Below are 26,193 nucleotides of genomic sequence, written 5' to 3' on the forward strand. Positions count from 1 at the left end.
TTCTGTTAGTGGTAGGTGTAAAACATTTTTAAATCTAGGATTTTACCAGTGGATTTTTATTTTACACGTCTTTGTCCGTAAAGCTCACAGCAGTGTTGCAGGTTTCAGTGAATTTTGTGTTCTTAAGACGACCACCTTCTCTGGGAGCTGCCTATGACACTAAGCAAGGGCATTATGAATATCCCAACTGGCAGATTTGCTCTGTAGTACTTAGAAGCAAGTTAAAACAGCATTGTTAGTAGACACAAACCGAAACAAGGAGCCGCATGAGTGTTTAACTTGCAACTGTTCCATTTTCAGCTCTCAGAACTATGAGGCATATTTTTCCATTCATATTAATTGAATTTTAAAGTGACCTTGTACATGTATTGATTTGAATTAAAATTTTCTACATCAAGGGCAAGTTGGCACATATCCTACAGGCAAAATATTAAAAAGCCAAGTGCTGTCTAACAGGGTATCGACAGATGAAGTTGAAATTTAATGGGAAAAGTTGACTTTAAGAAAGCAACATTTTTTCCCTTTTAATACAATGGAAAGGTAGCTGTTCTGCACAGGGAAGTCATCCTGTTTGATTGTTATCTGCAGAGGTCAGGGGGCACATTTAATGTTCATTAAAGAGGGATTGGCAAAGTGGAGCTTGACCTCCAGGGGAAGAGACTTGCACTGCTGGTACTCCAAGTAGTACTATCAAATTACTCCCTCTGTTAGAGCTTTTAGTGTTTTATTCCTCTGCATTGGGTGATCTGTTGGACCACAACTGAAGTCTGCCATATTTTGACCCTTTGGGCTAGGCATGATAACTTTAAGCTGCTGGAAATCAGGAGATGGGAGTATGCTGAATGGGGACTAAGCTCTTCTAGTCTTGAAAGAGCCAGTGACACTGGAATGAAAAGTCTCTGTGTGCTTACATGTAGGAAAGCTATTTTGGTTCATTTTTGTAAGAGTTTTCTATGTATTTGTTTTATTTCTTTTTCTGAATTTTGCACAATTATTTTCATGGTAACTAATGCACTTGGTGGACAGGTACAATAGTACTCTTAATACAGTTTAAAAGCTCCGGGCTGGTGACATATCTAAGATGCATGATGGTGGTTTTAAAGGTTTTTTATCTGCAGTTTTTTTTAGAATGACTTGCACTGCTCAATCATGGCTTTTTTTTTTTTTTTACTTCCAAGAAGGATAACAGCTCCAATCTCATACCATTACAACATGCCACATTGCAGTGTATTGCCTGTCTAAAGTGCATGTGATTGATAAGAGCCCTAGTGATTTGTTTAGATATAAGATTGTGTGTCTATGTTTGTGTGTCTTTGTGTGAAGAAAATATGCGATTAGCCTCCTAGAAACGTCCCTTGCAAAAATGAACTTTTATGCAGTCTTTTCATTGCATAGCTTTTCACTGTTGACAAAATACATTTTCACATATAATATTAACAGCAATCAGGTTGACTCTTACTTTTTAATGGATTATTTATAAAACTTAGAATTTCCACAAAAGACAACTTTTACTAATACCTATCCAAATAAACTTAAATTCACAATTCATTTGCCTAGAGAAACTCTCTTTTAACGTCTTCAATATCTACTCAGTGTTTTTAGAAAATCAAAATATGTCAATGATTTTTCGGCAAATAATATAAATGCAAAGTAGCATATGTGTGGGGAATCTCCGGGATTATTTAATGAAGTTCTTTAAAATGATTGCCTACTGTAATAGTAAACTAAAATAAAAGCTGCCGTTTATTATTTTGTAAACAAGACAAATAAAAAATAGGCTTGTGATCTTTCCAATTTATCCACAGTCTTTAATATTTTGATTTTTAAAATGACAGTGTATTTGTTTATGGGTTTTCTTAATATATTAGTTTTAAATATTTCACTGCACACTTGGCAGCATGATGTTGGTTTCCTTTGTTCCCATAGTGGAAACACATTTTCTGGAGCCAAATGGATATTCTGAACTGCATAACCCTATGGAGACTGATGGTATTAAAAGGTGGCATTCTTGGTATTTATTCACGGAAGAGGAAGGAATATTGCATTTAGTCCTTGGCATCTTGTTACCACAAAGATATTAACAAGCTGGAGGGAGTAAAGAGAAGAGCAACAAAAATGATCAGGGATTAAAGGGTATGATTTAGGAGAGTATTAAAAGCTAAATATGTAATGGCTATGCAAAGTAGTGTGAGTAATAGAGAAAGGAACAAAAATCCACACGTAAATTTAAAGGATATGCATCAAGGGTAAGATTTTACACTGTACTATTAATAGACATAAAGCAATCCAGGGTGTTGTGAAGTGAGAGCAGCTTTAAGCTGCTGTTTTGCCCTCCCGATTCTGAATTGCCCAGCCCCACAGATTTCTTCCATGTCACACGTACAAGAGATCAGTAGCAGAGTACACACAGCAACTTAGGTCATTGTACAGTGGTCATCATACACTTTCCCTTCATCTGTGTGCACTCAAGGGAAGTAACTCAACCATAGATATATTGACTGTAATAAAGAAGTTAAGATAAGCTCCTCTGGTTGATGACAGGGAGCAGTGCTATCCATGCAGCATCTCCTTTCTTTTTTACAGTAGATATGAATCTACCTCATACCTATGGTAGCAAGCTTACAATATGCCACCTCTGTCCTTCCGTGCTTTCTGTTGCCCTCTTATCTCTCTTACCCTCTGAGAGATGTTTTGAGTTGGCTGCATTTATTAGTATACAAGATGTAATCAAACCTGGCTCTTCACAGTATGGACTTGATGGGGACTGCTAAGCCCTGGGTCACATTTGGGCTTTTAAACCATATATATTAATAGGCACATACATGACTACTTGCCAAACTTGCAGTCCCACAGCTGTGGCTCACATTAGTCTATGTCCTGTTGAGAAATGAAGTGAATGAAAATGTCATAGTCCAACCTCATTTAGTCACAGAATAGGATTAGTGGCTGGAATCCAAAAATGTAGGTTGAGGGATACCATTTTCATCTTCCTGGAAAATGATTTTAATGCCAGTTATATCAGTACAAGTTGGGGTGGGGGCTACTTGGACTACCTACAAAATCCAAGGGACTTGTTCCCAGACTCCATTTAATTTTTTTTGGCATTTGAAGCTATTAAGCTAGTGATGTGGCCTTCTGATGTGTTCTCCAAAAACGTACTGGTCAGAGCCTGAGGAGCAGCTTGTCTGCGATGTACTGCACAAACAAATGGGGAGATATACACTCATCCCATATTTTCTGAAAGTGATTAAGTTGTGGACATCGTGTCACTCGTGTAGAATAAGCTCAATGGCTGTTCACCTCCTGGAGTTTGCAGCAATCTTGTGGACTCCTGTTTGTGATGGCAATGGTGATAGCTGCTAGTGTGCATCACAGAGCTGATGCCCCTCAGTGATGGACCTGTTCACTGCCAGTAGCAGCACTGAGTGCCAGGAGTTTTATTCCAGAGAGGATGCTTTTCTTCTTTACACAGAATTACCTGGTCCTCATGGGAATAGTCAAGATTGAATGAGAAAAACCTATGATTGTTCTCAACTGTTAACTGGGTGAGGTACTTTCGTAACAGGCATGCTACACTTTCACCAGCTGAGAACCACTGTTCAAGGTTTCTGCTTCCCTGATTTATCTCCAGGCTGCTGCAATGGTGCCCTGTGGTGGAACTGTCCTGCACACCTGTTTCCAGGAGTATGCGTACCTGAAAGCTTGCAAAGAAGAATTTTTCCAACTATTTGAGTTGGTCTAATAAAAGATTATCAGGTTTATCCAAGGAATCTTTTCTGCCCATGTCCTGAGACCAATACGGTTACAACCTATACCCCTGTTTCCAGGAGACACTTTTATACTTGGATCAGGAAACAGCTACAAGTAGGAGTTCCTGGCTCTTTGGGCATGTCTCAGAAACAGAGGTGAACAGGGCAGTGACTGCAGTGGCGACAGCATCAGCTCTGGCTCCATGGTATCCTTGATAGGGTCTCAAGGCACCCCAGTTGAGACCTACTGATGAAACTCCAGCCTCACGGCACCTACGAGCCATGCTTTCAGCTGTTCCAGTACCATGGAGAGAACCCAACACATCAAGAAATCCATCCACGGGGCAGGAAGACAGCAAGTTCCCAATATGGGCAGTCCAACCCAGTGCTGAAGGTCCTTCCCCCTTATTACACTTTCCTTCAGCAGGTTTTGAAGTCTGCTTTACAACAGCTTCCTCTAGTCAGTCCACTGTGCAGTTGTGCTTGAGATGTTCTTACCTCACTGCCTCAGATTTTCACAGTGAGCTGTTGCACATTTACATACAAGTTAGAGACCCTGCTTCTCTTTGGGACTTCAGTATAGTCCACAGGTCCAGGGCTCTGACCCTGAAGAGGGTCTTTCCAGGTGACCTTGTTTCAAGCAGAAGAATGTGTTTGGGTCAGGGATTTGTGACTGATCTTCCCTCAGCAGTGTTCTGTAGAGTAAGGAGAGTGGGGAGAAATAACCCACAACACACTTACAGGCTCGGCAGTGCTCTGCTTGCTAGCAACACAACTGAACGAGACCTGGGTGTCCCGACTGACAACAAAATGAACATGAGCCACCAATGCAATGCTGTAGCTGGCAGAGCTAACCAAATGCTAGCATGCATCCACCGAGGCATCTTGAGCAGGGCAAAGGATGGCATCCTCCCACTTTACTCGGCTTTGGTGAGAGAGCAGCTGGAGTACTGTGTCCGCACTTCAAGAAGGACGCGGAGAAGCTCGATACAAGTCCAGAGGAGGGCCTCATGCATGATTAGACGTCTGGAGACCAAGACATATGAGGAAAGGCTGAGGGACTTGGGACTGTTCAGCCTGGAGAAGAGGAGACTCAGGGGGGTCTTGGATGCAGCCTATAAATAAATCAGGGGTGTACATCAGGGTTTGGGGGAGCATCTATTCACCAAGGCCCCCCAGGGAAGGACAAAAAATAATAGGCACAAGCTGATTGAAGATGGCTTCAGGCTAGACATAAGGAAAAACTTCTTTACAAGCCAAGTGCTGAGGGTCTGGAGCAGGCTTCCCCCAGAAGTGGTACAGTCACCCACCCTGGCGATCTTCTCTTGACATCCAGTTGCTGGGATCACCTGACTCCAGTAGTCTTTCCCACCCAGGTGCAGGGGAGCTGGACCCCATGATCTGTAAGGTCCCTTCCAGCCCCTAAAATCTATGAAATTGTCTGAGGTTTGCAGTAGAAGCACAGTCCCTCTAGTATGCTTTAATCGTGACTGGACAAAATGCTGGAAAATATAATAGAAAGCTGTCTTCCACTTGCAGGGAGATGGATTTAAATAAACCAGTTCCAGTTCTGACTTCTGTGCTTTTTTATGGTGGAGGGAAAACTCTGTGAGACTGTATGTGTAGCAAAGCACGAAGACAAAAATCCATGTTAGACATGTATCTTGTTAACAATCTTGAAATGCAAATTAATCTTTGAAATGCAAATTGATTTTTATATTAAAATGCCTTCTTAATTGTATTTTGTCAATAATATAATTTAGGATTATATGTTTCTATGCTCAGCCAGCCTCTGCTTGTTTCCCTTGATGCCAGTTTTACTCTCTTCACTTTGACCCCTTACAAGAGTAAATGAGAAACCACTGAAAATACTACTTTACTTTGTTTCGTAACTCCAGCTTCTTCCCACTTGAACTTCTTCCCCTTTTTTGAACAGCTTTCAGGCTTTACATTTTTATTAGTGTGAAAATGTTTTGCTTCAGACCCATAACATGTATTTCAAGGGCAGGGTGAGCAAAGTCTAATTGCTTTTTTTTTTCCAAAGTATTTCTCTAAGAATGCAGTAATGTTGAAGGCATAAGGCATAGAAAATATGTTGAAAATAATAACATTTGCTCATTATTTTTGACATATCATTGAATTGTTTTGTTAAGGTAAGTGGGAGAGAGTTGCTTGACAGTGTCCTGTCTGCACTAGTGAATGTCATGAATTCATACATTTTTTAGTCACAAATGAATGACACTGTTTATTCCATGTCTCTTAATCTGCCTCTTCCTCACACACACAGTCTTTTAGATGTTTATTTTAGTCTTTCAGTAAAATGTTGCAAACTGAAATTTTAACAACGTGAGCTGTTAACTCCATGACCTTGTGAAATGCCAACATCACCAGCTCTCATTCAACTTTGGTTTTGTTATCCTTTAATTGACAGGTTACCTTAGGAAAAGTGCTAAAAGTGATAGTGGTGATGCGGAGTCTCTTCATTGACCGGACAATAGTAAAAGGATATAATGAAAACGTCTACACTGAAGATGGCAAGGTATGTTGATCACATTTCCAGCAGTTTAAAATTTATGCTTGTGATGTCTTTTTTTTTTTTTTAAAGCATATAAAAAAAGAAGAATCCCATCACAAGTGTCTGTGCTAACATGAAGCCATCCCAAGTATCTGTTCTGATGTTGTGTAAGGACTTGTAGTAGAAATGATATCTTTTATTAGATCAACAAGGTTTTTGCAAAAATAATCTTTAATTGCAAGCTTTTGGGCACAAACACCCTTCATCAGGCACTGGAGAAAAGATTGTAAAAGTTCTCCTGGGTAGAAAGGAAAGTTCATATTTCATAGGATTTCACAGAGGAGTCAATAGATGGAAAACTCCTCCGGGCAGTTGGTTCATAGCTGGTATGAAGCCTCTCACCTCCTGTGAGGTTCTGTGATGATGCAAATGACCTTGAAACAAAGGCAGGAGCAAGATCTTGGGTTTCAGGTGGCCATAGTTGTTTCCTGCTTGAGGAATTATGAGGATTTTGTTTAAAAAATGAAAGCATTTCATTTTTGATGAAATGTGCAAAACAGTTCACTTTAAATTTAACACACTTTGCTCAGAATTTTCATACCCAAACATCTGATTTTTCTCTAAGCCTTGATGCTCTTGCTTGAATTTCTAATTTATCACCTTGGACCCCAGTTGCCTCATTAATAGTGTCTACTGAGGGAATATTTTTGTCAGTGTACCAGCTCTTCAATAGCCCAGGGTTCAGCATTTCTCTTTTTTGAGAGCCACTGGGAAATCTTGGGCTAGTTTTTGCACTCAACTTGATAAGCTCAGCAATGAAATCATTGGTTGTCCTCAGTAAGTTGTTTGTTGGAAATAGTGCGTCTTGAACAGCAGCTATTAAAGGAAGGGTAACCTGTTTCCATGAGTGATTTGCTTTATGAAGAATTCGTCCTGCTTGAACCCCCTAATTTCTTTTGACTGCATACACTCCGTATGGCTCTCTGTAGAGCATCAGAAGATGGTAATGGGACCTGACAGCCTTCAGCTCAGTTGGTTTCTCTCCTCCAAATGGAATGGGCTCTCTTGTTGAGATACCCGCTAGGACTCGCTCTTTGCTGGTAACAAGTACTAAGCACCTTTGCCTTTCCCATTTTCTCTGGAGCTTTCTCTTCTTATTATGAATCCTATTAAAATACAAAGTTCATTATATGTAGATGAGTACTCAGCACCCATAGGCCATGTTATAATGAGGTGATGGGGGGGTTTTTTCTTTCAAAAGAGATAACTGTGTTTTAACATATAGCAGCACATTACGAACTGACCCTAGGTTCAGTAGCTCTGAGTTTGATCCTCTTTTCCACAGAAGAGGTTAGGAGTTGATTTACAACTTCATTTTCCAGGTAAGAAATTTTCCCTCTGGGGGAAACAAAAAGAGGGAAATAGAAAAACAAGAATTGCCTGGTATTTTTTTTTTTAAAGCCTGCTTAATAATGCAAATCAGCTGTAACTACACATATGGAACAAAAATCTCTCTACTATACACCATGGAGCAAGAGAGAGATTCTGAATGTTACTGAAAAAAACCTGACTTCTTGAGCTTCAAAAGTTTGTCTTGCAAAGAAAAATGATACTCTTACTCTCCTTAAAGCACCGATAGAGCTTGATGATGAGTTCTTATATCATGTGGCACTCAGGTGTGTGGTATATTTTGTCTGATTCTCATGCCTTTTTAAGCTCCCTTGAAATATAGTAATACTGCATTTAGTTACAAGCAAACTAATAAAGGTTATTCATGAAACAGGGGGCCCAGCGTTGGACAGTTGGTTAGGTCAGTGTTACGTCTCAAGAGTAGTATATCATGTTAGCTCGACTCCCAGGCTCTGCAAACTCCTGCAGTGAAGATGCTGAGTGGATCACCCAAAGAACCTTGTCTGAGTGGATCCGTGTCATTTGCATGGCGGTGCACGTACAGTTCCAGTGGGCCAACCCAGATCTTTACCAATCTTGGACTTGGGCCCAAATTTTATTGCAGGTATAAAGAGGCACAACTCTATCACATCTTACGCACTTAAATTGGGACTAGATTTGGTGCGAAGCAGAGAATAAATATGTAGCTTGTTATTTGAGCCAACTGGAACGTAGATTGACAAACGGGGGGCTCCTTGTTGTTCCCTAATTAACTATGTTGGTAATTGGTGAGGAAGAGTGGGGTTGTACTCTTGCAATGATTCACTTTACTTATTGGGCCTGCTGGGAACGAGCGATTATAGTCAATTGCTATTACAGTGGAGTCCAATTCCTTTTCAGCAGGCACTTTGGATAAAGCACTTGAGTGAGGTTTCACGGCGCTACTCTAGCTTTTCAGTTCCCAGCCTGAGCTGAGAAAAGCAGCATTTGGAAGAGAGACAGAGGAATAGAAGTGAAAGGAAAAGCTTATAAGGAGTTCAGATAACTTGTTTTTTTCATAAAAGACAGAGAAAAAGAGTAATGTTCAGGATCTCACTGGGCATTTGGGAGATATTGTCCTAATGAGCAGGTTACTTCATAATTGTCTGTTTTAGAATTTCTTGTATATTGCTAGGATGCATATGATATTCACAGTCAGAAGCAAAAATTCTCAACTAAGTGGTCTCAGGTGGTGTGGCAGTTCCCACCCTTCTGTCTTTTATCATAAGCTGAATAGAGAGGGAAGTTTGAACTTGGCCAGATTGCTTTACAGACAGTATTCACTTAATCCTGCTAGCGCTTCTGGGAGGCAGATCCAATAACCAGTGAAAGTAAAATGTGGAAAGGAAGCGTCTCGGAGGAAATAGAGTAGGAAGGGAATTTCTGACTGATGAGGCAACTCGGGTAAGACTAGTCCCCTAACAAGAATATGCCAAACAAGGAAAAGGATGCCAGAATTGGAGGATTATATGTGAAGGTGGATTTGGTAGTTGATAGGGGGACAGAATGGGGTGGGAGAGACATGTAGGTAGAATAGAGGTATAGCCAACTTTTGTGTGGTTTTGATTTTTAAAAGGAAAACAGTGTCAGGGTCCTCTGGGCTGCAGATGTGAACAAAACACAAATAGAGATTTGTGGGGAGTGGTATACATGTTGGTACTTTAAAAACTGAGGCCAGGCATGGCTGGTATTACAGATGCAGTTAGTGTGGTGGTCTCTCCTGGACATTGCTAAACCATTTATTTGGCTTTATTTTGAAGTCTGGCATTTGCACAAGAAAACTGAGATTAGCACAGTCAGGTTTTTAGAGATTGTTATGGAAGTACATCGGCAGAGGTGTGAGAGCTTCCAAAGAATCGGCCTCTCCCGCAGCTAGTCCGTTTTTATATGGACGAGGAGAAATGATACCAGATTTAAAATGAAGATGGGAAAAATAGGTTTAGCTGAAGGTCATAACCTTGCATGGGTTGAAACCTGTTTTTTTTCTGTTTTGGCTTTTTTTTAAGATTCCTCCATTCTGGCCAAAAATTAAGAATGGGTAGGTTTCTGAAAAGTGCAGGGGAGGTTTAATACAAGTTTGATTGTACTTATATTATGAATTATTCACAAGACCTGCAGAACATGCCTTTGCCAGGTTGCCTGACTGTACAACTCAATTAATTTTTGGTGACTTTTTTTTTCCAAAAGGAAAATAAAAAAATTAACAAAAAGTGAGATCTGGCAGCCTTTGCCATGGAGTTGATTCTGTATTCTGATTATTCTGCAGTTTCCTCAGCTCGCTTTGCTGGCCCATTGCATCCACCACATACTGAGGCATTTTAATTAGCTGTAGCTATAGTGATGGCATTGTGCCACCCCTGATTTCAAACTTGGACATACTTATTCTGCACTAGAGTCCAAACATGGGAAGCAATTATTACTAGTGCCATTCAGATTTCTGAGCAAATAAATCCATGCAGCTCATCCTTGCAGGGCAGGTTTTTCATAAACCAAGCCATTAGTAGCCTAATTCTGTTAATAAACACAAGACTGCATTGAGATTTGCTTGGCATGATGACACGCCACTTTTCTGTAAGTACAGGAACTAACAAGACCCATGACATGGCACATTTGCAGTGGGGGCTTAACATCCCTACCTGGCCAAGTTCATAATTTTGCATCCGTTAGCCCTAACCAAAGAAACATAAATGTCTCAGTTGAATTACCATGTTAAGAAACTTGGGTTATGTTAATGCTATGGCTTCATTAATTACCCCGTATCAATAAGAAAAGGCAGCTTTTAGCCTCCTAGCGTAAGAGAGGAAAAGAAGTAGTAGTATCAAAGGAAAGCTTCAAAGACAGCCAGAACTGTCTCTCGGGTAATTTCTGATCCCTGCATTCTTTCCACTTCAAAGCTGGATGTGTGTGTGTTTGGGTGAAGGGAGGGGGGGGTGAATCCGATTCCTCTAATAAGTGTTGGCACCAGACCTGTTTGATATTAGATGCAGGGAACATTTTGATTTGTTATCGCCTTTGAAATCGTTCAGACGACCTTCAGAAAATGGCCTCTTGTTACTTATGCCGAGGGTGGGTGGGGAGAGAGGGGCACTGGGAAAAAAAGCCCCAGTTTAATTCACATTCAGAGGATGCTCTGAAATTGTGCTTTCAGCAGTTTTTTAGTTACAAATGTGTGTCTTGATTGAAAGTGAAAAGTTGAGGAATAATAGACCTGTAACAATGCAATCTTTAGTACGCCTTTGTCTTATTCCTCCGTTTTCATGGGGAAGGGTGGGCAGCCATTTAAGATGCTTGCATATGGTTTTTATTTTTAAGCTTGGCTAGCATTGGGTCTGTATGACATTTATTACTTTTTCTGCTCTTTAGTCTTCGTGCCAGATAAATATTCAGAACCTGTTGAACTCATGATAATGTAGCATCGAACTCAGAGATTTTTATAGTTAAAGATTATTTTTAATCAGAATGAAGAGGATCATATATTTTACTTGCAGAGTGATCACTAGAAATTAACAAAATTATATAACAAGCATGTGTTCCAATTATAGCATATCTATTTGCAGTTAAACACACACCCTTCAATTGGATGAAAGTAGCTAGACAACACATTTTAAATCAAGGTGGTTTGTCTTAATTTGTTGAGGTAGTTTATCAACCAGGCACATCTCTGTTATCAGAAACTCCACTTTTTCCACATCCATATTTCTTCCTGTGCTCCGTACTGGATGAAGCTATGAAGGTCAACTTCCTTGTGTACGTGGCCTGCCACAGACATTTCCTCTATTTCTTTCAGATGAAGTTTCACAACGTTATTTTGAAGGACCCATATGACAACCTATTCTGTTTCTCTCTTTATACCTCATTTATTCCCACCTACTTTGTCAGTAATACTAGCCATAAGTGGCCAGATATCCACTGGCCATATAGAGGCCACCAAGCTTGTCTGCATATTACCATGTTTACTTGAATATAAGACAATCCTGATTATAAGATACCTAATTCTTAATTCTAACTAAACATAGCTGTAGTTATTTACATATATTACCCATGGACATAATTAATCCAGAATAGATGCATGTTACCTTTTTTGAACTGCTGCAAGTTTTGGCACAGGTACTTGATCACCACATTTTAAAGCAGCACTTTGGCACCTATTTATATTAAATACAAACCATGCATGATATTAGTTCAAAATCAAAACGCTCATGATTTGCTGTGTGATTCATTGGGCTGCACTGCAGCAGAGTCATCAGCATTTCAAGCTATGGTGACTCCACAGCTCAGCACTGCTTAATGTACGCTCTAGATACTGCCCCTCCCAAGGAACCATGTGCTAATTAGCCCCCATTCTTGACTGGAACCAGGTGCTCTTGTCATGAGTCCTAGTAAGCTCCAAAAATGTTTATGCAGATGGTGCTCCGGGCACCCTGGACCAGCCTCACCTCATGGAGGGTGAGATCACACTAATCATATGTGACAGGCTGAGAGTGGGTGCAACAGAGGAATTGTTGGCAAACTGTTTTGGGCCCTGTATGGTGATGTTTGCCAGACTTTTAAGGATGGTGAAGAAGCAGGAATAATTGGAAATGGGAAAGAAAGGTACAGCTCAGTTGTGGGGGTGAAAGGGAAGTTGAAATGTATGCAGTACAGTGGCTCACCATGACTTGAAAAAGAGTTGGCACTGTGAGAGACTGCATTTAATGGGCAGTACCATATATTTTATTCAAATGAGTTGCATTAACCTATCTTTGTGCTAGGTTCTGCCCACATAATGGAAAGGAGAGACTCCTCCTTAGCTTGTTCCTGTGTCGTATGGCCAAGGGTAAGCAAAACTCAGGAGGCAACCAAACCCCAAGCCTCTGGGTTTGGGCCTGCATGTAGGTTGATTGCCAGAGGATTTGGAAGCACCTGAAGCCCCAGCCTGGGTGATGCATGCTTGCCTGTAGCAGGGTCATGTATGGTTCTTGAATGACTTGTGGCTTTGGAATTGATTTGGCTAATTTGACCTGGGACACACAAACATTTCTGGGTTGTTTTTTTTAAAAAAAATGTAGGTTTATCAAATGTAACAATTTTGGTGCCAAGGGAAGGATGTTGGCAGGGGCGGGGGACTATCTTGTATTCGAGTAAATACGGTAATCCCTTATGCATGAAACCTCATTCATGAAATGCTCCAGAGGGGCACTCTTACCTTCTCCAACTCCAAATTCCTCTTCAAAACTCACTTCTGCTGTCACATCTCCAAGAAATTAGGCCAGTTAATATGCAAGTCTGGGGTCAAAATCAAATGATAGGCAGTTATTCAACTTACAGTACAAACCTATGGAACCATTTGAACTTAACTACTCTTACCCTTGATTACCCCTTCTGTGTTTACCATTCTCTGTTGTTTTAATTTGTCTCAGATCAGATTGTAACCTCTTTGACGCAGGGACTTTGCCTCTTCTAAAGTGCTGTGATTCTGTTTTGAATTTGGGGGCATTATCATAATGCAAAGAATTAAAAATAACCAGCTATTCTTTATCATAATGAAGGAAGTAGACAAAAGAACAGTTCCCCCCCCTTTGTTTCTGAATCACTGTCTTTAAGAAAGTAAACTTTAGCAGAACTGATTTAATATGGTTTGTTCCTCTTTTCTCCCACAAGTCTTACTCAGCTGCATTTCTCCTTTCTCTTACGAATGATTTGTTAAAATGTATTGGCAGTAATACAGTTAAATGGCAAAGAGGAGGCCAATGCAGCATTAACATTAAGCGTTATGAAAGTACTCATAAGGGTTACTCATTTAGGTAAATGAGTTAGCCTTGGAAATGTGAAGTTATTGCATAAACAGATTTACTATTGGGTGGTATATGTATATTGTATACAGTGATACCGTATTTGTCCCAAACAGCTTCCAAGTATAGTGCCAGCCCAGCAAAGCCTTCTGCAAGTGCTTAGCTGTAAGTCAGTAGAAATACCTATCTGTACAGTAGCGAGTCTGTAAACTGGGGCAGGATGGAAATAGCTTTGTGCAAGGCCCCAGTGCTGTTTTGTCCTTCCAAGTAGTACTGTTTAGAAATAATGAGCAACTAGAAGCCCTGGATTCAGCTCTGACTCAGGGATTAACATAATCAATGTTTTTTATATCAATAAATATTTAAGACAGTGTTTATTTTTGACGAGAGTCTCTTTCACTGTGCTCTTTAGGGGCCTGGCTCCACTTCGCGTCTTCTGCAGCATCAACTCAAGCTTTCTTCCCTACAAGGCTGGCCAGAGTAGTGAGCAGCATTTAGTGATCTTTAGCAGTTTACCCCCTGATTTCCTGAGTTTCAGTTGGTATGTTGTTCTCTCTTTAGCCAAGCTTGCCAGCTTGAGCTTCTGGTTTTCTTCACCCCATGGCTGTAAACTGGACACTCCAGCTTTGACTACTTTACTCCCGGGACCTGTCTTATGAATAACACAGCCTTTAAATCAGTTAACCAATGAGCAGGAGGCAGGTTCTCGAAGGACAAGGAGACCAAACCAAATGCTGGGCAACTGGTTACCACAAAATAATGTTCCCTTACAAAAATGCTGAATAAATGGATTAAATTTAATAAGGGCGCATTCAGAGCTGTATCCTTAGGAACAGTCAAACGCACAAAATACAGACTGCAGTCCTACAGAAAAAGATCTGGGGCTTATAGTAGATCACCAGCTGAATAAGAATCAGCTCTGTAATATTATTGCAAAAAAGCTGCTAGCCTCCTAGATGCATTTATAAGTGTCACCAGGAGTGATTCTCCTGCTTTGTTCATCACTCCTCTAGCCCCATCTGGAGCGCTAGATTCAGCGGGGCACTGTAGTTGAAGCAAGATGTGGATGATATGGAGAGAATCCAGAGGAGAGCAAAAAAATTATTTAGCGGCCTAGAAAAAGTGACATGCCAAGGAAAGGTTGGGAAAACTGCGATTAGTTTAGTTTCAATAAGAGCAAACAGAAGTGGGGGGACTTAAGTCACAAGAAGGTCTGCAAAGAAGAGGACAGGACAAAATGGAATGGACATATTGCAATGAGAGAGATTGAGATGAGCTACTACGAAGTTTCTCATTCTGGGAATGGTTAATGCTGGAACAGATTCCCTAGAGAGGCTGTGGATCCCTCTCACTGGGAGTGCACGAGCGCAGGTTAGACAAACATTTGTCTGGGATAGTATAGGCATGGATGATCCTGCCTTCAGCAGGTCCCCTGAGGTCCCTTCTGGCCCTTCTTTCCTGTGATTAATTGACTTAGCAAAAAATCTGTGACTGCAGAGTCCTTAGGGCTCTAACGGATAAACGGGGGAAAGCACGCTTCACACAGCTGTCCTCTTTAAATGCTTTGCAGGTACTATCACTTTAAAAATCATGTTCTTAGCCCTTCTGGCAGGGGAGAAAACTTCAAAAATATAAATGAATTGTAAAGTGGAAGCTGAAAGTCTGGAGTAAAAGTCCACAGCAAGCCTGAGCTTTTGGTTTTGTGGGGTTTGTGTGACGTTTTGCTACTATATTGTTACAAGCACACTAGGCCCTATAAGCCGTAAGGCAACTTGAAGGTGTGGAAAAGAGGGACAGACTCTGTCTCCCTTCTTCATGTCTTGTATGCGTATTGGGATGTACATTTGGATGGCAGGTAAGGTATCTACAGAACTTGGCACCTTAAGTCTAGCTTAAGAGTTTCCTTGCCTGGGAATCTAAATAGAACAGAATGAGGCGCGTTTGCTTTGGCCCCTGTACACCCACTCCAGCTTAATTAAGCTAAATATTCTTTCTTCCAGTTTGTTGCTGAATCACTTATTTGTAGACACACCACCCGCAAAAGCCTAGTAGAAATGCCCTTGTTGTAGGGACAGGCTGAAGCTGATAAACATTCATACAGATCAGCACAATTGCTGGCAAATGAATGTAGATCTCGCTGTCTCTGAAGAGGCACAGTGGTTCAGGCAGACTTGTTTATGGGATTTTGTTAAAATTGTATGGTGGACTCTCGCAGAAGCAGGCTACTTTTTTCTTAACTCTAAAACTGGGTACGTTTAATTTAATTGGGTCTTGTTGTTAGATAGGCCTGTGCGAGTCAGCAGCGATCCAGTCTGGAGGTCTGGACTCGGTTTCTGCCTCGATCCGGCCGAAGCGGCTCCAAAGCTTCGGCACCGCCTCAGAGATCCGGCCATAGGGTATAATGAGGGAATCAATTAAATATCTATAACTTCGTTGTTTTTTGCCTGATTTTGAATGAAACTTGCAGGAGTGGTAGCCTCTGCTGAGAGCATGAAACATGCCAAGTTTCAAGGAGATCGGTGCAGGGGTTTGGGAGGAACTGTACCCCAAATTCTTGAAAGCCAAACTCATGTCACAGCTGTGTGTTACACCACAGGGGGGTCAAAACTGCAGGGCTGGTGGCTCTTACTGAGGCCACAAAGCCTGCCAAGTTTCGAGGAGATCAGTGCAGGGGTTTGGGGGGAACTGCCCCTCAAGCTGCAGGACCTCCATCTAACCCAGGAGGTGCACAGCCCCACCAGGGGGGACGCCTTGTTGGACCTAGTGCTGGCCACAGGTGATGACCTGGTGCGGGGGCTGCGGGTGCTCGACCACCTGGGCGACAGCAATCATCGCCTGCTGGGATTCACCATCCAGCGCAAGGTGGCAAAGGCATGCAGTAAGGCAGCGGCCCTAGATTTTAGGAGGGCAAACTTCAATGAGCTAAGGAGGACAGTTGGAGAAGCGCTGAGGTCCCGGGGGGGAGGGGAGCCAGGTGTCCAAGGAGAGTGGTCACTCCTTAAGGAGACGATCCTCCAAGCCCGAAGGAAGGTAATCCCAACGAGGATCAAAGGGAGCAGGAGAGCACACAAGCCTCCGTGGCTCACCAAAAGCATCCGGGAATGTCTCCTTGCTAAAAAGGAGGCTTACACCCAATGGAAAGAAGGGGTCATCACCAGGGAGGACTATTCTGTAGTTGCTCGGGGATGTAGGGGGATAGTTAGGAAGGCCAAGGCAGAGATGGAACTGGGGCTAGCTTCCCAGATCAAGGACAATAAGAAGTTGTTTTTTAAATACATAGGGGGGTAAAAAGAAGGTCCCGGGTAATGTGGGGCCCTTGCAGGACGCATTGGGAAATTTGGTCGTCACACCAGATGGCAAAGCTAACATGTTTAACGATTTGTTTGCCTCCGTCTTCCTAAGTAGGGACCAGAAGAGCCACCTCCCTGCTGGGCCCCCCTCGGGCCCCGGGGGAGGCACACCTGGGCCACGGGTTAGCGAGGATTTAGGGAGCTTCTGGAGGGGTTGGACGTATTCAAGTCAGCCGGTCCGGATGATCTCCACCCTAGAGTTCTAAAGGAACTGGCCGAGGTCATTGCAAGTCCCCTGGCACGGCTTTACGAGCACTCGTGGTGCTCCAGTGAGGTACTGGAGGACTGGAAGAGGGCCAGCATGGTTCCCATCTTCAGAAACGTCATGAAGGAGGACCCGGGAAACTATAGGCCGGTTAGTCTTACCTCGATCCTAGGCAAGCTGTTTGAGAAAATTATGCTGGCACACATCCAGGAGGGGCCAGCAGGGGACTGCATGCTTAGGGGCAACCAACACGGGTTCATCAGTGGCAGGTCCTGTCGGACCAACCTGGTGGCCTTTTACGATCAGATCACCAGATCATTAGATGCAGGGGTAGCAGTGGACATAGTCTTCCTGGACTTCCGGAAGGCTTTTGACACTGTCTCTCACCCCGTTCTCATTAAGAAACTGGGGGGCTGTGGTGTAGACACCCACACAGTCAAATGGGTCACCAACTGGCTGGAGGGCCGCACCCAGAGGGTGGTGGTGGATGGGTCCTTCTCATCCTGGAAGGACGTGGGCAGTGGGACTCCGCAGGGCTTGGTCCTCGGTTCCGCACTGTTCAACATCTTCATCGGTGATTTGGACGAGGGGGTAAAAGCACCCTGTTCAAATTTGCTGATGACACTAAGATGTGGGGGGACGTGGGCACACTGGAAGGATGCAACAGTCTACAATCAGACCTAGACAGATTACAAGGGTGGGCGGATGAGAACAGGATGGGCTTCAACACAGACAAGTGCAAGGTGATGCACCTCGGGAGGAACAACCGGCACCATACCTACAGGTTGGGGAACTCCCCTCTTGTCAGCACGGAGGTGGAAAAGGACCTTGGGGTCATCATTGACTCCAAGATGAACATGGGCCGGCAGTGTGGGGAGGCAGTTAGGAAGGCCAACCGCACCTTGTCATGCATCCACAGATGCATCTCAAGCAGGTCCAAAGAGGTGATCTTCCCCCTCTATGCGGCACTGGTCAGGCTGCAGCTGGAGTACTGCGTCCAGTTCTGGGTGCCACACTTCAAGAGGGATGTGGACAGCATGGAGAGGGTCCAGAGGAGGCCACTCGCATGATCAGGGGACAACAGGGCAGGCCCTACGAGGACAGGCTACGGGACCTGAACCTGTTCAGTCTCCACAAGAGAAGGCTGAGGGGGAATCTTGTGGCCTGTTACAAACTAGTCCGGGGGGATCAGCAGGCATTGGGGGAGTCACCGTTCCCCCGAGCACCGCCAGGAGTGACCAAGAATAACGGTCACAAGCTGGCAGAGGGTAGGTTTAGGCTAGATATCAGGAGGCGCTACTTCACGGTCAGGGCGGCTAGAGTCTGGAACCAGCTTCCAAGAGAAGTGGTGCTGGCTCCTACCCTGGGGGCGTTTAAGAGGAGTTTAGATGAACATCTTGCTGGGATCGTTTGACCCCAGTACTCTTTCCTGCCATGGCAGGGGGTCGGACTAGATGATCTGCTCAGGTCCCTTCCGACCCTAGAAACTATGAAACTATGACAAGCAAAACTGGTACCATGTTTAACCATCTAATCTGACCTCCTCCATAACATGGCCAGGTGAACGTCACCTAGTAATTCCAGACTCTTACCTTATATTTGAGCTGTGATCTATCTTTTAAAAACTCTGTGTGGTGGATTGGCTTTAAATGCACGAGTAGAAACACTGAGGAGCACGAGACAGTCGTGTTGCGCTACCGGAGAATGTGCAAGTACCTAATTAGTCATGTGACTAAGGGGCAATCCTGCTGCAGTAAAGCGCTTTGAGTGATCCACTAATGAAGAGTGACATCAAAACGCAGCATAGTTTTGTGGAAACATTTTTTTTTCCCCAAGTCTGGCCTTTTCTCTAGTGCAAAATATTTTTATGGTGAATGGTAAATATACCATTTTCAGTTTCCCACACTAATGCTTTTCTTGTTCTCCACTGTATCCTACATGATCCTGGAGCCCTTAGTGGGTATATTCAGAGCCCACAAAACTGCCATCCTAGTGAGTGGGAAATGTCTCCACGTGTGCTATAGAACAGGTGGGAAAGATTAAGCAGAACAGTGATCAAGAGAAAACTGCTTTTAATAATACCTACTAGATCACCTGTATTATACAAAAGCTCGTACACAAATTGGATTGGATTAGCCCAAATAAAAAGGCCCGTTACCACCCACGGACTGTGTTAAATTTGTGACTGATGAGCAAAAGCGGGGTGAATTAAAAAATAATGAACAAAGTGTCATTGATGGAGAAAACAGTATAGGCAATTCTGCTCTTCACTTCATCTTTGTGTCCTTTGTGAAGATAATTTGTGGGGAAACCATGGCATTAGTAATAAAAGAGCAGGCTGGATGGACCATCATAGCTTCTGTGACCATCACTTTTTGCAACAGCGTAACCCTGGCCTTCATTGCCGTGATCCTGAAAGGTAGGATCCTGATCAGTCTGGACTGGAAAGACAGACCCAGATATCTCTGCCACCCTAGGCTTCCAGTTCCTAATCAATACCTGGAATATGAGACATGGGTGTCTGCTGTCACTTCTTCCATTGTCCATCCTTTCCGTTTCCCCACGTTATTTTTCTTCCCTATTTTTCTCTTTCGGATTAGTAGGACTCCAGCATAGGCAGCTAAGATTCGTTTGCATCACTGCTGGGAGGCCATGTCCTGAAAAGAGCTAAAAGAAAAAAGTATCTTAAATAGCCTAATACGGGAAGGCATTGGCAGTGGTTCAGTATGGCTGGTAAAATCGTATGCTGTTCCCATGTTTCTCCTACAATGAGGTTACAGGTTAGAATAAGTACCATAATGAGGAGCTCCTGCTTCCATCTTTGCTGGGTTTTTTTCTCTCCCCTGTTGCATCCTATGCAACCTATGCATCCTATTGCATCCTATCCCATTGCAACAGACAGGATTGGACTTTGATAACAGCAGCTCACTCCCATCTCAGCTAACTAACTTCTTTTCCCTGGGTCTGGAGAGGACATTTATTACCATGTTTAACATTCCAAGACAGCTAAATTCCTTTAATGCTTTTACTTGATTTTTTGTATCTTCAGTAAAAGATTGGGATCATTGAGGGCAGGTCCTGCCTAACTAACCTGGTTTCTTTCCATGATCAGGTCATAAAGTCCGTGGATGAGGGTGTTGGGGTGAGTGTCATCTTCCTGGACTTTAAGAAGTCCTTTGACATGGTTTCCCACCACATTCTCTTAAAAAAAACTAGGTGACTGCAGCATTGATGCCCACACAGTCAGATGAGTGGCAAATTGGGTAGATGGTAGCAACCAGAGAGTGGTGGTGGGTGGGTCGTTTTCATTCTGGAGAGATGTGGGCAGTGGAGTCCCCCAGGGCTTGGTCCTGGGGCCTGTACTGTTCAACATCTTCATCAGTGATCTGGATGTGGGTGTGGAAAGCACGCTGTCCAAATTCACTGACGACACCAAGTTGTGGGGTGAGGTGGGCATGCTGGAGGGGAGGCACAGAATCCAGCTAGATCTAAACAGGTTACAGAGGTGGGCGGATGAGAATAGGATGGAGTTCAACTCAGACAACTGCAAGGTGCTGCATCTAGGGAGAAGGAACCAGCAACATGCCTATAGGCTGTGGACACCCTTCGTGTCAACACAGTGGCAGAAAGGGATCTTGGAGTCATTGTTGACTCCAGGATGAACATGAGCCGCCAGTGCGAGTAAGGCTATAACCTCACCTTGTCATACATCTACAGATGCATCACAAGCAGGTCCAGGGAGGTGATCCTTCCCCTCTATGCAGCACTGGTCAGACCACAGTTGGAGTACTGCCTCCAGTTCTGGGTGCCGCACTTCTAGAGAGATGTGGCTAGCATTGAGAGGGTCCAGAGGAGGGCCGCTTGCATGGTCCAGGGGCTGTGGGGCAGGCCCTACAAAGAGAGGCTAAAGGGCTTGAGAGGGGATCTGGTGGCCATTTACAAACTCACCAGGGGGGACCAGCGAGAACTGGGGGGAGGCTCTGTTCCCCCGAGCACCCCTTGGGGTTACTAGGAATAACGGCCACAAATTGTTAGAGAGAAGGTTCAGGCTAGACATCAGGAGACATTACTTTAGTTGGGGCTGCCAGGCTCTGGAATGGGCTCCCAAATGAGGTGGTACTCTCTCCTACCTTGGGGGTCTTCGAGAGGAGGCTGGACAAATATTTGGCTGGGGTAATATGACCCCAGCACCCATTCCTGCCTGGGGCAGGGGGTTGGACCTGATGATCTGTTTAGGTCCCTTCTGACCCTAAGCACCATGATACTATGATTAAAGAGATATTAATGGGGATTGTTGGTTGGGATTAGGCAGGTCAAGGTCTTTGGGCATTTGTACGCATGCTGGGGCGGGGGGCAGCGGCGCTTTATTCCAAGAGCCACTCTGATTAAAGCACCTGGAGCATCTTGTGTATTGGTGTCCCCATGCTTCAAAACGGCATCCCTGCTGCCATTTTTAAGTGCGGGGACACTAATGCATGAGATGCCGGAGGCTGCTGGAGTGCGGTAATTGCCACACTCCAGCAGACTCGAGTCTGCTCTGGCGCGCTGTAATTACAGCACATTGGAGCAACCTTGCTGCTCGTGTATGGGCACCCTTTGTGCTTAAAACAGTGACCCTCTTCAGTCTATAGCATTATATAGTAACAGACGTATGCTAACATCTTGGAATCTCTGGGCTCATTCATCCCATCAAAATTAATTGCATGAATGCACTCCAGGTTCTTTATTTCAATAAGAAGTGCCACAGTTTGTTTAATTAACTTTCCTCATATATTAAGTGTCAGTAGCTGAGTCCTGAAAGATAATGAAAGGTATATCCTTCGTAGTGGAATTTCACATAAGACAGGTTTTCTTGTGTTAAATCTTTAGTGCCAAGAATTCGAGTACCTCCTCAGCCTGGTACGTGTAAAAACGAACTACTTCTGTTGTTACAAACTAATACTCTTCTGTTGCAATTAATAGTGCCACACATGTAAATTGTGTGTGCCAGGTCATCAGATTAGTAATAGGAAATCCCAATGGCTGTCTGGACAGAATGTAAATGAGGGTCTGGCTTGGAGTCCAGAAAGAGATCTAAGTTTAAAATTGCTGTTGGGTTTTCATATTCAACACAGGTGCAGCTGACACCTAAATGATAAGATATGTACAAATAAGTACTGGGAATCTCTACTGGCCCTTCACTTTGCCAGTATTAGTTGGCAGTTTCCCTTAGGCATTTTAGGGAAACTGTGGGATTTCAAAGAGGTCAGCAGAGTGGCTTTGCACATTCGTTTTGGGAGGAATTAACTCAGCAGAGTCCAGCAAAAGACTGCAATGTGGGGAATTCTGAGAGCCTGAGCTGTGCTAGACCGGTTTGCCGCACACAGGAAACCCAAGGGAGAGATGAATGCTCTCCTCTTGGCACAACCTTTCAGTGCTGCTATATCTCCAAGTTGCCTGTTTATTTCTGAATTTGGAGTTACCAGTTTTTGGCAACAAATTGCCTAATAATAAGACATTTGTGTGACTTTCATGCCAAAGAATCCATGTATGTTAATACATCTTTTTTTTTTTCTTGCTGCAGCTCGACATCTGGTCTAAATCCAACTATCAGGTCTTTCAGAAGGTAAGTCTCGCATCATTTTCTTTTTATCTAATGCCTCTGAAGAAAATCAGGGTTCTGGGACTTGCAGAGTTTGAGTGTTGAAACACATCTCCAAAAGAATTAAGATTTGCATTATTTGTCAGCCATCCTAAAACTTTGTTTTTACCTTGCCAAGAAAAATTATCTCCAGTGACTGAAGACTGAGTAAAAAAAATAAAGAAAAATGCTTCTCTTACTTAGTAATTACTTTAGGCATGTTTCCTCATCCCTATCTGAGCGTGGTCAAAGTTATCTCAGAATATGGGACTTTGCTGCTGTAGCCTGAGAAATCTTTGCGTAGTCAGTCCTACCCTTAGGAATTTTAACTTAATTCTTTCTGAGTAGTTTGCTTTACTTTTTCTTACTTTATAAGTAAAATAAAAATATAAAAGGCATCCTCCCTGGGCTATAGTTGAAGGAAGATATGTTAGCACTTCTTTTCCACAATGCTTCATAACAAATTCTGCACATTTTGTAGAGTCAAAATTCATTGAGGAATTGATTTTAATAAATCAATGGGTCTTGTAGGCTTCTAGGTAACATTGGTGCTTAAGAAAATGTTAGCCTTGTAGCTGTTGTGCCTGCTTATCACCGAGTAAATTACTGAGGGTAAAAGTGATTTCTCAGGTGTGTTGTGAGAAGGGAATGGATGCACAAAATATAGATCTGCTTAGACTTCTAAGGCACCTTTAGACAGGGCTGTACTGTTTTTGAAAGCAGCTATAATAAAACTTCCCTTTATGAAGACCTCTTATCAGAATGCTGTAAATTCAAATTGACCGGATTTTAAAATCCAATTTCCTTATCTTCAAGCTGCAGTTTAAGAAATTCAAGACTTCCTGCTACTATACTGGTTTCTTTTATCTGTGTCCATAGTTCAGGTAACAAACATGGGTCAGGGACTCTAAAGGGCATAAAACCAGGGTTCAAAACTATTGCATGTCCATGCATAGATGTTTCCATGATACAGAGCTCCCTCCCGGGCCTCTCTGCAGTCCGAAGTGAGGAAGTTTAATCTCAGCGATTAACCAGTTGAAGATGAAAGGGCGGGTTTTTGGGAGTGGCATTAGGACAGAGTACTGATGTAGTTCTTCCTTTATTTCCAAGACAGGAAACAATTGGTAAGAATTAAGGAATCTCTCCTTCCCTTCTCCTCCCTTGTGTCCCTTAGTCCCATAAAACTATTGTCTGTGCTCTTTCAGGTAGAGAATAATGCAGTCGAATGTAGTGCAGCACAGAACGACCTTCCTCCTTTTCAGTAATGCTTTCATGTGATTACTGCCCAGGAGTGGGTTTAGGGTTTGTATGTAAGTACATCTTTTCAAATTCTCCATCTGTGCTTTTAGGTTGTATTAGGGGTGTAGGTTGTTGCCGTGTTGGTCTAAGGACATAGGCAGACAAGGTTCTTTGGGTGAATCTGATATCTTTTAAACCTGAAAGCTTGCTAAAAAATTTTTCCAGCTATTTAAGTTGGTTTAATAAAAGATATCAGATTCACCCAGAGAACCTTGAATGCCTTTAAGTCAGGTACAGGCAGTTATTTCTGGCAGAGGGCCACTGACTGACTTTTGGCAAGCCATTGAGGGCCGCATGATGGGCAACCAGGGGCAGATAAATATTCATTTTCTAAATTTTTTAGGGGCCCCTCAGGCCAGATAGAATGGCTTGGTGGGCCGCATTTTGCCCACCCCTGCTTTAGGTTGTAATCTCATTTGTCCAGTGTCTGTGTCTGCCTTATATGTTTTCAAAGCATCTAGTACATTGTAGACAAAAATATGCTACAAATAACAATGTTTTCTTTGGGATATGGACAAATAAATTACAGCGAGTAGAGTCGCAGGGGGAAAGTGAGAAGTTGGGCACCTTGTTTCATTAAGGGCTGTTAGCTACAGTTTAGTTTTCACTTCCTGCAGACTGAAGGCAGGTACACGAGGAGTTATGGTAGAGCAGCTGGCATGTGCCACAGGCCCCCACCACCAGTAATTTGGCGATTTGTCCATACACTTAGACACTTTTAGTAATTTTAAAAAAGGAGCCAGGCAGTATATTTCATGGTTGTCACCTTAGTGAGTGCAGTTGGCTGATAAATGGATAGAAATAACAGCTGTACATCGTAAAGTGTAACTAATTGGTAAATGGAAGAGGAATCTGATGACCACTGCTTATTGATTAGTGAAAAAAGCAGTGGTTTCAGTCCATTTCCTAGGTGGCAAGAAGCTACATGGTGACCACTATTGCAACTGGGTAGTTGTTGGCCCTGCAGTGGCCAATTCCTGTTTGAAATCTGTGGGTTTATCTTGTGAATCATGTTTGCACACCTTATAGTGCTAACATTTTGGGGCATCCCACGGCATCCTTGAAAGGATCTCAAGGCACCCCGGGGTACCACAGCACTGTTGTTGAGAGTCACTGTAGTAGGGATGAGCTAAAAACATAAATGATGGCAAAAATGTTGTTTAGTAGTCTAATGACCATGACACATGATCCAGGCTTCCAGCACTATACTCCCAGTTTTCTTATTATCTTACTGCTTTATTTTGGGCAATCATATGCCTCTCTGTGGATATGTTTCCCCATCTTTAACACAGGTATCATACTTACTTGTATCTCATCTCTTCACCTTAATTACTGTGAGATCCTTGGATGAAAAAACTTGTTGGAAAATACTAGGAAGTACTTTGTAAGTGTTACTGTCAGATCTTACACTATATTTTGAGCCAAGAACAAAATCAGATATAGTAAGGATCTATTAAAAATATACAATGAGAATTTCCATGTGGGTAGTAGAAAATTCTGTGGTTCTGCATATTAAGCACACTCACTGGGATGGCACTTTTTTGTCCTCTGACAAAGATACATTTGCACTCGTTTTTTAACTTTGGACTAGTGTTGTAAGAGCGAGAGCTGAAGGATATGGTTCTGTTGAAGCAATGATTTCACTTTGGCATTGTTCTGACAAAAATTACTTACCTAAGCAGGTCCCAGCGTGTCTGTACATTGATGAAATTGTTCGCTTACAGCCCTATGCAGGTCATTGTAGCCCCACAATAAAAAGGGCAACTCTCTTTAGCTTTTATTCTTCTGCTTCCCTTTGAATAAGGAGTTGTGAAGCTTGGTCCATCCTCTGCCTTTTCTTCTTTCAGTCTTCTGCCCAATAGCTTGATGTTCTACAGCCCTCAGCTCTGGGATTCTGATTTCACACCGACATTTAAACAGTGAATATTTCTGAACCTCCTGTCTTATTTCTTCTTTTATACTATTGGATAAAGACATCTGAGGTGTTAAAATAAAGAGGCTAGAGATCAAAATAGTTGCTGCACCTGCAGAGTTTAAATGTCAGAAAAATATGGAAATGTGTAAACCTTTTCTTTACTGGCTGTTTTTGCCCTTTCAGATATTCCACCACCTCCTTTATTTTTAAGTTCCATTCTTTGAAGCTAACCCTGCTGCTATGTTCGATGGCTCTGAAAGCTGATTCACCCCAGGATGAAGTTCATGAGGTCTCTAGGGAATCTTAGAAAATGGCTGTTCACTGTAACAGTAATCATCCCG

At 42.9% G+C, this 26,193-nt stretch overlaps 1 protein-coding gene across 1 annotated transcript in view; it reads left to right on the forward strand.

Moving 5' to 3' along the window:
* Positions 1-26,193, forward strand: part of MED27 (mediator complex subunit 27) — a 147,374-nt gene that overhangs the window by 111,401 nt on the left and 9,780 nt on the right. Inside the window, exons 5-6 of the mRNA XM_090022224.1 lie at positions 6,181-6,288; positions 22,582-22,623. Coding sequence (XP_089878350.1) covers positions 6,181-6,288; positions 22,582-22,623 — 150 coding nt within the window. The remainder of the gene's footprint in view (positions 1-6,180; positions 6,289-22,581; positions 22,624-26,193) is intronic.

This window comes from Crocodylus siamensis, chromosome 11 (genome assembly GCF_052110815.1).
Source record: "Crocodylus siamensis isolate JL-2025a chromosome 11, ASM5211081v1, whole genome shotgun sequence".
In the NCBI taxonomy this organism is placed as follows: Eukaryota; Metazoa; Chordata; order Crocodylia; family Crocodylidae; genus Crocodylus; species Crocodylus siamensis.